The 15,355-nt window shown below is 41.3% G+C and overlaps 1 protein-coding gene across 3 annotated transcripts; it reads right to left on the reverse strand.

Moving 5' to 3' along the window:
• Nucleotides 1-1,735: 1,735 nt before the first annotated feature.
• On the reverse strand, nt 1,736-15,349 carry Phf7 (PHD finger protein 7). 3 transcript variants are annotated; one of them, XM_048801161.1, is made up of 12 exons: nt 14,680-15,349; nt 14,224-14,550; nt 13,090-13,202; nt 10,675-10,727; nt 9,822-9,913; nt 5,750-5,851; nt 5,178-5,302; nt 4,556-4,715; nt 3,907-4,013; nt 3,283-3,399; nt 2,736-2,860; nt 1,736-2,302 (listed from the first exon to the last, which is right to left on the reverse strand). In XM_048801161.1, the coding sequence occupies exons 3-12, from the start codon at nt 13,131-13,133 to the stop codon at nt 2,076-2,078; spliced, it is 1,152 nt and encodes a 383-aa protein (XP_048657118.1). In that variant the 5' UTR covers nt 13,134-13,202; nt 14,224-14,550; nt 14,680-15,349; the 3' UTR covers nt 1,736-2,075. The 3 variants fall into 3 exon arrangements, with proteins under 3 accessions (XP_048657118.1, XP_048657119.1, XP_015349951.1); XM_048801162.1 differs by lacking the exon at nt 14,224-14,550 and having other exon boundaries at nt 14,866-15,349; XM_015494465.1 differs by lacking the exon at nt 14,224-14,550.
• Between the last annotated feature and the right edge of the window lie 6 nt (nt 15,350-15,355).

The following is a 15,355-nucleotide window of genomic DNA, read 5'->3' on the forward strand; positions in this document are numbered from 1 at the left end:
GGATTGAATCCAGGGCCTCGCACATGTTAAGAATATGTCCTACCATTGAGCTACACCCCTAGCCATTTAGACTTTTTCAAGTTTATATTATATTGCCTACATACGTTGATAATAGCCAAAAGATAATAATACTTTGTTATGGTTTGGATTTGAGGTGTCTCCCAAAAGTTCATGTGTGAGACAATGCAAGAAGGTTCAGAAGAGAAAAATACATGATTGGGTTATGAGAGCCTTCACCTGATCAGTGAATTAATCCATTGATGGGATTAACTGAGTGGTGACTGAAGGCAGGTGAGGTGTGGCTGGAGGAGGTGGGTAATTGGGGGTGTACCTTTGGGTTATATATTTTGTATCTGGAGAGTCTCTCTCTGCTTCTGATCTTCATGTGAGCCAATTCTTCCACCACATCTTTCACCATGTTGTTCTGCCTCACCTCAAGCCCAAGGGAATGGAGCCTGCTGTCTATGTACTGAGACCCCTGAAACTGTGAGCCAGCCCCCAAGTATATTGTTCCTCCTCTACAATTGTGCTGGTCAAGTCTTCTAATCACAGCAGCGGAAAAAGCTGACTAAAACATATCTTCCATCCTATTCCAAGTGAATCTGATCAAATCTGAAGGCAATCACTGTCTACACACACCTTGGATGTAAGTCTGTAGGGCTCAGCAGCATTTGTAATGAGAACACTCCACCATCAGTGACAATGACTCAGTGAAACCCTGAGAATTCGGTATCTGGCAATGGTTCTGAGTTTTCCCCGAATCATCCAAATCCCATGAAATTATAAAAACATACAAATGTAAGATAGGCTCTATTTAGTTTCTCTCTAGGCCTTTTGCCAGATTCCCATCCTAGCTGCCTTGCCTAATGTGAATGTCCTGGCATGCAAATTTGTAGTTACAGTTGGGATTTTAAAGCTCAAACCACCAGGCACCAAGAGTTTATTGAGTGGTTCACACATGCTGTAGAGAACACACTGGCCAGTAATGAGTACAGTCTCTGGCTTCACTGGGCGCAAGAGTCCCTAGCATGTTTTTTGAGTCTGGGGTCCCAAGCCTTGCACAAGGACCTATTCAGTCCAGTGTGAACTCATACTGGCTGACCTTTCTGATGAGAACCTGTGTACTTATTTGCCTGTTATGGTTTAGATGTGGTATCGCCCAAAAGCTGTAAGGCAATACAAGAAGGTTTAGAGGAGAAATGATTGGGTTATGAGAGCCTTAACACAATCAGTGAATTAATTCCCTGTTGGGGATTAATGGAGTAGTAACTGAAGGTGGGTAGGGTGTAGCTGGAGGAGGTGGGCTTTGGGGGTATGTCTTTGGGGTATGTATTTTGTATCTGATAAGTGGAGTTTCTGCTTTCTGATCATCATGGAAGTGGCTTCCCTCCATCATATTCTGCCTCACTTCTAGTGGAGGAATACAGCCAACTGTCTATGGACCTCTGAAACCATGAGTCTCCGAATAAACTTTTCCTCCTCTACTATTCTTCTTTTAGTCACAGAAGCAGAAATGTGACTAAAACACTTGCCCTAGGATGTCAAATTCCCTGCAAACTGATTCTTTCTCAAAGAAACATACCTAGGTTCTAAGGTAAAAGTTCTACATTAATTTACTAAATTTTATGGAGTAGAAGGGTGACTTTCCTTATTCCCTTACTACCCCCCACGCCCCGCTCCAGATTCCTTAAAAATGCTGGAAAAATTCATGAGTGAATTTATAAGGAGACGTCAATGGAGAGAAAAACCTTTATTTGCATAATAACAAACTTGAGTGAAGTAAGAAGAGGCATACGAAAACCATATAAAGGTGGAAGAATCTTGGTGGAAGAAGAGAAGAAAGAGAATTGGGGAAAAAAGAGCAGAGGCATTCTCATAGCCACAAATACGCTTGACTGTTGGCATCTGGACTCCGAGCGCTCCTTATGCTCCTTTGGGACTTCTTTCCTTGGCTCTAGTCTCACTGCTGGCCCCCTTTCCTTGGCTCACAGTCCCAAAGTGCTCCCTCCCCCAAATCCAATGGAGGAGTGCTTCTTCGTACCCAATTGTGCTTGGCAGCAACTACTCAGAAGTTTTTACTTGGACTTTTTGCACCTCTTAGTGATTCTGACACCCTTGGACTGCCAGGAGTGGTTCTTCCTGCCACCAGAGGACTCTGGAATTTCTACTAAGGAAGGTCCTGGCCAATCAGTCCAAGAAGGGCCTGGATTCTCTTCCAGGCTGGTGTCTCTGCAGAAATGCTCCTGAGGGTGGAAGGTGCTGCTGCAGCAGGGAATATCATTTGAGTTTTCAGGTCTGTAGTCTGTGGTGAAAGAAAGGAAGGGAAGGAAAATGCAACCCTTTGTTTCTCCCAGGTGCAAGTAGGTCCTTAGGCCCCTCCCTAGCCACTTTCCTTCCAAATCCTTTTTTTTTTTTTTGTACCAGGAATTGAATTCAGGAGCAATTAACCATTGAGCCACAACCCTAGCCCTTCTGTGTATTTTATTTAGAGACAGAGTCTTGCTGAGTTGCCTAGGGCCTCACTCAGTTGCTGAGGCTGGTTTTGAACTCATGATCCTCCTACCTCAGCCTCCCGAGCTGCTGGGATTACAGGCATGCGCCACAACACCTGGCCTCTCCTTCAAATCTTAAGGCTCCCAAAACCCCCTCTGGTGGCCTGCTTTCCTCCATCCCCAGGCACCACAAGTTCCCCAGCCCCAACCCAGTTCTTAGACCAGACCATCCCTCCAGCCCACCTATGGCTGAAGCAGAAGGTGAACACTCATCACACTCCCATTTCTTGCTGTTGGATCTAAGAGAGGAGCAGTCCCTATGGGTTCCGTGGGATCCACACGTAGCACACAGAATGAGGCGCCACTTCCTATGGGGAGAGCCAAGGGGGGATGTCGGGACAAACAGACATTAACTGCTTCTCTGGGGGATGTTTGCTATGGACCAGCCTTGGTTATGTTGACGGCTTTCACTATCCATTTTACTCATCTCAGATGTGTGAATTAGACCACGTGCTGATCCCAGGACCCTGTAGGCAGGCACAACCACTCATAAGGTGGATTTGGAAAGGAATTGGCTCTGAGTGTCTCTCTGCTGGGCACAGGAAGAAGCAGACCATGCAGAGAGACTGGACCACTTGCACATAAATGAGTCAGAGCTGGTCAAAATGGGGTTAGCAATTGCATTCACCTGAGGTCTGCAGATAAACGACAACTTCTTGCTCCTAATAACTGTGCCAAGATCTAAGATGACACTGACAAGAGCTCTTTCTAGTCAGGGCCTTTTCCCTACCCTTCGTCCTGAAAGCTGTCTCTGCCTTGTTCGTACAGACAGATGGGGGCATCACAATGCTGATAGCGCTGATACAGTTCTGAGAAAGCCCCTGGCTCGAGTTCCCAGGCAGCATCTCTGCAGTGGGAGAAGAAATAGTGAATAAGGGACACAAAATCAGCTGGTGAAGCCTTTGTCCATCAAAGAGGAACTAAGAAGAAGCCCAAACTTCTCATTTCTTTTATCCCAGTGTGATTTTGAGGCACAGCAAAGGAGTCCAACAGGCTACCTGAACACCTTCAACAAGTGAGTGGCCTGGCTGTGAGAGGGGGCTGACGCAGGGTGACTGGAACATGAGGGTTCCTTAGTTTTGCCCAGGAATTCAAGAACCAACCTCACAGGGACTCCTGATCCCCAAAATGCCCCCTTTTTTTTTTTTTTTTTAGAAACATCTTCCCATCCATTTTTTCCTTGCCTTTTCTTCTGATAACTGAAAAGCGCTCCTCCCACCTCTGGTATTCACTGTATGTCAGTGTCCAGCTGCTTTCATTCTCTGAACTATCCTCACATTCACCTAGTGTGATTTCTCTAGAAATCCAGGCAACCCATTCCCTGGCTCAATTCCTGCTTTACAGTTTTCTCTACCTGTCTGGTATATGAATTCCCATTCTTAGCATTTCTTGAGGAAACTCTTCTCGATTGTTACACTGAGGACATTTGAAGAAATGTTTTGCTGATGTGTGAGCATACTTCTATAAGAGAAACAGAAGGGCTTTGTGTTGGTAAAAACACTCACCACCTTCTTTTCCACTCTCACCCTCACCCAATGGGGGTATGGGAAAGGAGTTTGGGTAGGTTAGGATGAGGGCTGCAAATCCAGGTGCCAGGCCCAGGATCAAAATGCTTTCAAGAAAGTTTCCAGGCATGCATGCCTCAGCTGTCATCTCTGGTTATAGAGTTTGGCATGCCGACTAGGTAGGGGATACATTTCCTTTTCTTTTATCCCAATGTGATTTTTGAGGTTCTTTGAATTGTTCTGGGATGACTCCATTTGCTCTAGCAATCCCGAGGATTTTGCTCAGTCTAAATCTTTTCATGAATGAGGTCCCATAGGCCAAGGATGACCAGAGACTGGGCTAAGTTTCTGCTCTCTGACTACTAACAACTTTGCACAGAGGCCTTCAGCATGGTGTACTGAAGCTAAGATGTGACTGAGCATTCCCAGGGTGTTCTGGTTCCATGTAGAGAACTAAGGCAACTATGGAAGGTTCCCCCAGGGCAGAGAAAGCCCCACCTGGATGCACTTGCGGTGGTAGATAGCTTGACTACAACACGGGCTCTGGATGTTCTCAGCAATGGCTTGGGATAAGTTTTCACAACACAAGACACAGCTTTCCTCTTCCACATTCACCTGTTGGATGTTCTGTGTTGGCCGATGTTTTCCACAAAATGATCTGTGGCAGGGTAAATAGATTTGGTTTCTGGCTTGTCACTGATGCAGATTCCAGCCGCCTGGCCTAGGAGGACAATCAGTCATCCCGCCTGGTGCCTGGTGAATCTCCACACTCACAGGGAGGAGGAGGAGCAGGGTGAAGAACAGCCACATGCCTTCTCATGGCTGCTTTCCCACTGAGCAAAGCTCCCGGGATTGTCTCCACAGCTTCTCATTCCTGAAATCCCCACTTACTTCAGAGCAGCTGTCTAAGAACCCCAGCTGTTTGTAATTTAAGGAGGGGATGAGAAGCAAGAAGAAACCCCTGTGAAATCTTCAAGTCAATACTCTGTTTCCCATTATTGAAAGGAGGAACAGATTCACTGGTGCAAAAACAGGCCTATGAGAATCAGATTGTGATTTCATTAGTGCCTAAATAGCAAGTTGCAAAAGAGCAGCCTGAGTTTTGCAATTCCTCACTCACTTGTACTCTCCAAAAAATTGTGAAAGGCAACCCCTTTCTTGGCCACAAGGCAGATGGAAGTTTCGGATGCAGTGATCCTTCTGGCAGTTGATAGCGGCTCCCTTTTTCTTGCACACAAAGCAGATCTGCAAATGAGATCCCAGACAGTGCTCAGTACCCCAAGACAACAGACATGCTGTGGCACATCTGTGAATAACCATTCATTTCGTTAGTGGTTGTGAAAGGTCCAGGGCCCCTAAAGCTGGGTTTCAAGGGGCACTTTTTTGTTTTGTTTGTTTGTCTTCAGGATGCTGTTCCCTCTTTTCACTTAGAATACTACATCCCAGAGGAAAATGGGGCTCAAGGACTAGGGCTGGGGAGAGAGGTGAGATAGTTCAGTGGCAGAGCACTTCCTTAGCATGTACAAGGCCCTGGGTTTGATCCCTAGCACTGCAAAAACAAAAAGATCAGTTGGGAAATCCAAAAGTCCTTTGACTTCTGACCTAGCAATTAGGGAAAGAACAGAAACAGGGATTCTGAGAGAGGTCTGAGAAAAGGCCTACCACGAGGTCCCTATTGCAGGGGGTTCTAACCTTCCTAGAAGCCCGGGCTGCCTCCTTTTTGATGTCTTCAGGCAGGAATCCATGGAAACCTCTGTTGGATTGGCCCCTCTGAGGCAGCTTGCTAGATAGAATCTGGGGAAGCAGCAAAACAAGGCTGTCAACATTGATGATGAATAACATAGTGCAATGGAGCTAGAATGCCAGGGTAAGAGAGCTAAGGAAAAGAATTTGTTGGATTATATATGTATTTATAGTGCAATTTATTTAATGACATCTTAGGTAGCATTATGTTTGGGTACTCTGAGCACTTTTCAAATATTAACCCATTGGGTACCCTAAAAGCCCTCTTTTCTATAAGGAATAAGTGACTTGTTCAAAGCCCTAGCAGTCTAGAACCTGTACTCTTTGTATCTTTATGCTACACTGCTTTTCATCTTTCCTATTTTGTGCTGAGGACTTTGGAGAAACACTCCCATTTTATGTTCACCATAGTTTCTGTGACCCTTATCTTACAGAGGAGGTCAATGTGGTGCAGTGTAGTGATCAGGCTGGAGTCACATGGTAAGGAGGAACAGAGATGTCATTTACACCTGGGCCCACACTCTTACCCCTCCTGCTGTATTGTCCCTTCAGTACAGAATAAATACCCTTCTTCGAGTATTACAAGAAGATAAACAGGATTTAAAAATTTTTTTGACTACAGTCATTCTGCATTATAGGGGAAGGGAAAGGAATTGTATTTTCTTTTACAAACACCCTTCAAAGGGCCATTTGTTTCTGAAAAACTTCTAAAGCAGTGTCTGGAATAGGAAATCAAAGCAAAAGAAGCTAAACTGATCTATTACATGCATTGGGAGAATGTCAGCACCTCACCTCCACACCAAGAATCTACCAAAAGTATTGGGGAGGGGGCTGGACTTGAAGTATTTAGGAAATGTGTAATGGGAGTTCAGGTTATCTTATTTCTGCATTATAGAAAAGTTTACCCTGCCATGTTAGATGACTCTAGGTCACTTGATTTCAGCTGCATGTTCCCAATTACGCTTAAAACATATATGATATTATATATTATGAGTATTATTATCTCAGGGTTTTAAAATAATGAGAGAGATTTCTGTTTTATTTATAAAGTATTCACATTTTATACAATCATCATGTTATTGCTATAAACAGAAAAATCAATAAATATCATAATCTAAACATCCTTTAATAACAGGGGTTTGTTTTATTACATTTTGGCACACCCATACCATGAAACGCCAAAGAGCTATAAAGAAAAAATTAGGTCTATGTGTTCTATATGTTCTAAGGAATAGAACTTGTTGGATTATATATGTATTTATAGGGCAATTTATTTAATGACATCTTAGGTAGCATTATGTGTTGAGATTAAAAAAAAGATACAAGTTAAAATGTATATACTTGTAATGCACAAAAATTAACCAAGCCCTGATACCTGGGCAGGACTTACAAGAAAGGAAAATAAGATCCATCTTTCTCATGAGCATAAATGTAAAAATCAAACAAAATATTAGCAAATTGAGTTCAGCACTATATAAAGACTATATCATGATCAAGTAGAGTTTAGACCAGCAATGCAAAATTAGTTCAACATTAAATGTTAAAGAATCCAGTTGATGTAACAAACCACATTAACAAATGAGAAAAAAATCAAGATCATCTTAACAGATGCGGAAAAAGCATTTGACAAAATTCAATACATATTCATGATATTCTCTGAAAACAAGGAATAAACGGGAACTTCAAGTTGATAAAAACCACCTACGAAAAACCTACAGTGAACATATTTTAATAATGAAAAACTAGATGCTATTCCATAATGTTGAGAACAAGACATGGAAAACCATTCACAGCACCTCTATTGAACATCAGGTTGAAGGTCCTAGCCAGTATAATAAGAAGAATAAATAAAAGACAAAGATTGAAAAGAAGATACAGAACTGTCTTTATTCACAAAACATGACTATGTACACAGTAAATTCTAAGGCATTTTACAACAAAATAAAGAAAAATAATTACTGAACTAAGTGAATTTAACAAGATTTCAGGATACAAAAATCAACATATAAAAATAGACTGCATTTCTATATTAAGCCACAAACTTTAAATGAAATTTTAAAATGTCACTTACAATAGAATAACCATAAAATATTTAGGAATACATTTAACAAAAGATGTGCAAGACTTTTTCACTACAACTATAAAATGTTGGGGATGTAGCTCATTGGTAGAATGTTTGCCTACATTGTGCAAGCCTTGGGTTCAATCCCAGCCATTGGGTGGGAAAAAAGTCTAAAAAATAAAGAACTATAAAACTTTGCCGATATAAAAATTTAAAAGACCCAAATAAATGGAGAAATATACTGTGTCCATGGAAGAATTTGTTAATTCTCCCCAAAATAATCAAAGTTTGAAGTAACCCTAATTACAATCCCAGAAGTTTCTTGGAAAAGAAAACTAATAAGCTTAATAAAAATTTCATAAAGAAAAGGAAAGGACCTGATAACCAAAACAATATTGGAAAAGACTACAACATTTATAATACTTACTTTCAAGACAAAGCAATAATAATTAAGACAGTGGGGTAGGGTTTAAGTATAGACACACATAGATCAAATGACATAAACATCATCCAAATTCACAATTGACTTTTATAAAGTCACCTAGGTAATTCAATGGGTAGGCAAAGATTTCTTAGGACACACAAAAAGTACTAATCACAGAAGAAAAAAGTAATAAAGAAGAATTCATCAAAATTAAAAACTTGTTCTTCAAAACATGCCATTAAGAAAATGAAAAGGCAAGCCACAGAAGAAAATACAATACAGATATCTGAAAAACAATTTGTATCCAGAATAGATAAACAATTCTTACAACTCAATTATAGGATCAAACAACTGAATTTTAAAAATGGACAAAAATATTGGTATGGATTCTTCACAGAAAATATGAGAATGATCAAGAAACTCAACATCTTTAGTTATCAGAGAAGTGCAAATTAAAACCATAAGGAGATAGCAATATATATCCAGTAGAATGGTTAAAATGAAAAAGACTGACAATACCAAGTTTTGGCAAGATATCATGCAACTGGAACTCTCATAAATTGCTTGTGGGAGTGCAAACTGGTACAATCACTTTGGAAAATGACTTGGCAACTTCACATGAAGTTAAACATCTATTTAGCATACAACTGGTAATTCCACTCCTAGACATCTGCCTAAGAGAAGTGAAAACACATGTTCACAAAAAAAGTTGGACATGAATGTTCATAGCAGCTTTATTCACAATAGTTCCCAAATGGAAACAATTCAAATGTACACTAGCAGGTGTACACTGTAACACATTCATGTGACAGAATACTACTAGGCAACAACATGGATGGATCTCCAAAACATTGTGTTAGGAAAAAAAGCCATATATGAAAAAGTATAAACATCATGGTTCAAATTATATGAAGTCTGCGCTGGGGTTGTAGCTCAGTGGAGTGTTCACCTTGCATGTGGAGGGCACTGGGTTCGATTCTGAGCACCACATAAAAATAAAATAAAGGCATTGTGTCCATCTACAACTAAGAAGTATTAAAAACATTTATATAAAGTCAGATTATGCAGAAATAATCTATAGATCACAACTGTGATTATCTCTGGTGGAACTATCTAGAAAAGGTCAGGATGATGGAAATGCTGTTTGATTAGGGTGGTGGTTATACAAGGATATACTTTTGTCAATATTCACCAAATTGTACGCTTAAAATTGGTTGCATTTTATAGTATGCAAATTTTACCTAACAAAAAAGAATACTGGGAAAAAAATAACTTGAAGGATATCCCAAAGTAATGGAAGTATTTGTCTTCGGGGAGGGCAAGAAAGATTGAGGATATTGTTTTGGGAAGAAGCTTTTAACTGCACATACTTTACAGTGTCAGGATTTTATACCAGGTACATATATTATATTTTTTGGATTAAAAAAAAAAGCCTATTAAGGAAAACAAACAATACTATAAATTTGAGACTGGATGCCAAAATAGTCTGTGTGGGAAATGCCATGACATTCAAAGTAAAGGAGGCTTGTACTCACAAGACAGAAATAATGCACGCTGAGATTGTCTTTCTGAAGGAATTCTCCTAACTTTTCGGGATCCCCAGGTTCTTGAAAGCATAGCTGGCAAACTAGAAGAGTGAATGTTAAGAATTAACTATACAGGCTTGGCTCAAGTTTATCCACAAGAATGGAAGAGAAGTGGGAGCTAACCATATAAGTACAGGAAGGAATACAGATGCTCTTTGACTTATGAAGGGCTTATGTACAGACAAACCCTTCATAAGGTGAAAATATCATTGATCAAAAATATATTTAATACATCTAACCTATCAAACATCTCAGCCTAACAACAAAGCATGCTGTAGAGTGTTGGTGGTTGCCCATCATGGTGTGTGGCTGACAGTGGCTCACTGCCACTGTCCAGTGTTTAGTATCATACCATATATACCTAGCTTGAGAAACGATCAAAATTCAAATTTTAAGTACAGTTTCTATTGTGAATGCATATCAGTTTTGAACCACTGTGAAGTCAAAACATTGTAAGTGATACCATGTTAAGTCAGGAATCATCTGTTTTGGGAAGACAGACATTTTGGCAAGGAGGAAGGTTAGAATGAGGTCTTATTCAGTATCATTTAGGATTTGATATAATTTTGGTCACACTGAAAAAGTTGGCTGCAACTACTCCACAATTTTTGGTTTTAAGTGGCTTTACCTGTTTCTTCAACTTTGTACATGAAATTTACAGAGCGTGAGTTATTCAGGCCCTTAGAGAATCTGGGAAGGAAGTAGGGTTGATAGTGAGAGAACCAAGTTTACTGCCCTATACAGGTGGCCTTCTTTGCTGAGGTCTGCAGGCAGCAGCTGAACACAGCCTCATCTTTCTTACCAGGCCCTGAAGATGGCTTCCTCTGGGTTACCTTCCTAGTCCTGGCAGATTTCCTATACAAGAGAAAGAAGTGCAAGAGGCCCTTTGAGGATTGATAACCCTTATAACATTTCCCTTAAATGCCATTCATGTCTGATAAAGAACCAAAATATTTAAAGACTAAAGTATCAACTTATTTTCGTAATTTTTTTTTTTTTTTTTTGTGGTGCTGGGGATTGAACCCAGGGCCTTGTACATGCGAGGCAAGCACTCTACCAACTGAGCTATCTCCCCAGCCCCTTATTTTGATAATTCTTAAAAGCATAAAATACCCACTAAATTATCTGAGGGTGATAAAACCCCTTTCACTCTTTTATTGCTTACTGTGCCAATACTAAACTGAATTGTAAGGGTATCACCTTCACAAAGCACACTAAAGTGATATCAAAGTTAACTAAGCATTACCCATTGCTAGATACTAACCTTGCCCTTTACTACAGAACAGAACATTCTAAAAAGTGGGTTTGAGTTGGGGTTCAAGTGCTCAGTGGTACAGCACTTGCTAGCATGTGCAAGACCTTAGGGTCTGATCCCCAGCGTGGGTGGGTGGGGAAGGTAGCTGCTATTATTTTGCACATCTTATAGATGAGGCATAAAGAAATGATTCGTCAGGTGCTAAAAACGTACTTTGGAGAAAAGATAGCCTCTTCAACAAATGGTGCTGGGAAAACTGGAAATCCACATGTAACAAAATGAAATTAAACCTCTATCTCTCACCATGCACAAAACTCAACTCAAAGTGGATCAAGGACCTAGGAATTAAACCAGAGACTTTGCACCTAATGGAAGAAAAAGTAGGCCCAAATCTCCATCATGTTGGATTAGGTCCCAACTTTCTTAATAAAACTCCTGTAGTGCAAGAATTAAAACCAAGAATCAATAAATGGGATGGATTCAAACTAAAAAGCTTCTTTTCAGCAAAAGAAATAATCAGTGAAGTGAATAGAGAGCCTACAGAATAGGAGCAAATCTTTACCACAAGCACATCAGATAGAGCACTAATCTCTAGAATATACAAAGCACTCAAAAACTTAACACCAAAACAAACAAACAAACAAACAAAAAAAACACCAAAAACAAATAACCCAATCAATAAATGGTCTAAGGAACTGAACAGACACTTCTCGGAAGAGGATATACACTCCATCAATAAACATATGAAAAAATGTTCAACATCTCTAGCAATTAGAAAAATGCAAATCAAAACTACACTAAGATCTCATCTCACTCCAGTCAGAATGGCAGCTATCAAGAATACAAATAACAATAAATGTTGGCGAGGATGTGAACTCATACATTGCTGGTGGGACTGCAAATTAGTGCAGCCAATCTGGAAGCAGTATGGAAATTCCTTGGAAAACTTGGAATGAAATCACCATTTGACCCAACTATCCCAGTCCTCGGTTTATACCAAAGGACTTAAAAACAGCATACTACAGGGACATAGCCATATCAATGTTTATAGCAGCACAATTCACAATAGCGAAATTATGAACCAACCTAGATGCCCTTCAGGAGATAAATGGATAGGGAAACTTTGGTATATACACAAAATGGAACATTACTCAGCATTAAAAGAGAATAAAATCATGGCATTTACAGGTAAATGGATGAAGCTGGAGAATATAATGCTAAGTGAAGCGAGCCAATCCCAAAAAACAAAAGGTCAAAAAGTTTTCTTTGATATGAGGATGCTAGCTCATAATGACGATTGGCGGGGAAGCATGGGAGGAATGGAGGAACTTTACATAGGGCAAAAGGGAGGGAGGGGAAAAGGAGGGGGGCAAGGGGGTAATAACGATGGTGGAATGAATTAGACATCATTACCCTAAGTATAAGACACGAATAGTGTGAAATACTTTGTGTACAATCAATGTCTTGAAAAATTGTGCTCTATATGTGTAATATGAAATGAATTGCATTCTGCCATCATGTATAACAAATCAGAATAAATTTTAATATTTTTTTTTTTTTTTTTTTTTTTTTTAGTATTTGGCGGACACAACATCTTTGTCTGTATGTGGTGCTGAGGATCGAACCCGGGCCGCACGCATGCCAGGCGAGCGCGCTACCGCTTGAGCCACATCCCCAGCCCCATCAGAATAAATTTTAAAAAATTAAAAAAAAAAAGAAATGATTTGTCTCAGGTAATATAGTAACAAGTGGTAGGGCCAGGACATTAATTTAGGTAGTAAAGTTCTAGAGCCAGAACTTTGCAACTAGGGAATGATTTAGGTAGAAGGGCAGCTTCCTGGGACATTGATATGTGCTTTCACATTGTCCAATCCTACTCCTTGGGACCAGGCCAGGCCAAAGGGAACAAAAAAGTGCAACTCTACAAGTCAATGGACAACTCGCCTATATCACCTACTCTACCTCAATCTTAGTCGTTCCTTCTTCTTTTCTTTTATAGTCTTCATTCGCTGCTGCCTCTCTCTCCTATCTTGAATTCTTCTATAGTATTATGAAGACAATACAGGCTCTTCCAGCTATAAATATAAATAGGGCTTGGTCAGCAATTTAATCCTACATTTGGTTATCAAGTTCCACAGGATCAAAGCAATAGTGCATTTCACCTCTCAACCCATGTGATGGAATAAAAGGGATGTACCCAGTATCAACAATAATAATAGCTAATAATTATTAAAACTGTGTCAAGAATTGTTCTAGGTACTTTATATATGTTAACACACACACACACACACACATGCATTAGTTACTATTATTATGACCACTTTCAAGATGAGAAGACTAAGACATGAAGAAGTAATTATCTTGTCCAAGGTCAGAGTTAGTGAGAAATAGAGGTGGGATTTCAACCCAAATAGCCAGATTCCAGAGGCCAACATGTACTGCTATCACATAGCAATGTAAGAATTTGGAATCATCGCTTAACCTAGAAAAGTGATTGTTTTCTTTGTGTCTACCAAATGCATGAGTAAAAAAGTCACCTTTTGCACCCAAGTGTGCAATTTGCCCAGTAAAAGCCAGGTGAGGTAGCTCTCTCCTAGAAAAAGGAGCATGTAAGGTTTTGGCTGCATAAAGGCAACAATTCCCTCAAAAAATAACACTGACAGTGACTCAGGAGTCTGAGGGAGAAGGATCGTGAGTTCAAAGTCAGTCTCAGCTATTTAGTGAGGCCCTAAGCAACTTGGTGAGACCCTGTCTCAAAATAAAATATGGACAAAGTGCTCTGGATGTGGCTCAATGGATAAGCGCCCCTGGGTTCAACCCCTGGTACAAAACAAAACAAAACAAAATAAAACAAAAAACACTGAAAAATCAGCCCCTTAGCTCCTATTACTCCTTTTCACCAGGATCAAATGGCCACTGAGGTTTGGCCTGTTCCTAACCTATGTCTAAATATGAGCAGTGTAAAATACCCTAAAGTGGATGACACCTTGCCACTCCTCTAGCCACCAATGTCAGCAGATTAGAAAGTTTCGAGGTTTTCATTGGTGGTGGGTAAATCCCTGAAAGTGAAGGGGGACAAAAAGAAATCAAATTCACCCCTGTGAAGGAAGGACTGTGTCTAGTCGGAGGATAATATTTCTTAGAAGTAGAGCAGGGTGAATTAGGTCACTCCAGAGACACACTCCAGTCACTCCAATAGGTCATTCCAGTACCCATGGCCTCGGATCAAGGCAGGGGATCATGAATCCCTCCAGGGACTTTCAACTATTCTGCATGAATACCACTCTAAGACAGTAGCTGCTCAGAAGACCAAGGCTAGCCTGCCCGCCTTGTGCTTGCTCCATCTCCTCTTCTAACCCATGAGTTGCAGTTGCAAAAGCTGACATTTGTCGCCTTCTTACTCATCAAAAGCGCTTGGACAGGCTGGAAGAGGAGAGAAAAGGGCGCACGCGCTAAAATTTGCTGTTCCCATAAGGGATCCACTGTAGCTGACAAGACTGAGTGGTTCTCAGTTGCTGGGGCTATCCCGATCATCTAGCAATAGAAATAAACCTTGAAACTTCAGTTGTTTGCATCGCTGGACCACGACGTTCCTTGGGTAGGATTCTGTGCACACCGATAGTTACAAGACGCAACAATCTTCAAAATATTAGAGGAGGGGCGTGGCCAATGCGGGCTTCCACAAGCTGCTCAGTCCGTGATTTCCTAACCCGGCGGTTGCTCCCTCCAAACGCTTACCAAGTTGTTTCACTGTAAAAATGCTGGGCAAATGCTTGCTGAGAAAATGAAAAAATAAATTAACGTGTTCGGCCCCGCCGCCGTCGCAAGATAAGCACTGATTTATTTGGAAAATACGTGTCGGTGTGGCCACAACCGTCCCCGGAGGTAACTGCCGGAGAAGAGGCTCAAAGACCATCCCGCGGGTGCCAGACCAGGCTCATGTCGCGCCTGCCGGGCGGCTGATGCGGGGTCGGGCCGGAGGTGGGCTCCGCTGCTCGCTCCTCACGATAACTCACGGGCCGCTGCTCCCGGCCGGGGCTGCCCACCCAGCTATCGCTGAGGGCGCCGCTGTCCGGGAGCTTTATTCGTTGTCACAAGCCGTGATAGCTACCTCACGGGCGGCCGCCCCGCGCGGTGACTGCACCCCGCGAAGGAGGCGAACGTGCAAACAGGGGTTGGGTCACGCGGACTGTAGCCCACCAAGAAGGCCGTGACGCCGACGGTTGCC

The sequence above is a fragment of the Marmota marmota genome, unplaced genomic scaffold (assembly GCF_001458135.2).
Source record: "Marmota marmota marmota unplaced genomic scaffold, marMar, whole genome shotgun sequence".
Classification (NCBI taxonomy): Eukaryota; Metazoa; Chordata; class Mammalia; order Rodentia; family Sciuridae; genus Marmota; species Marmota marmota.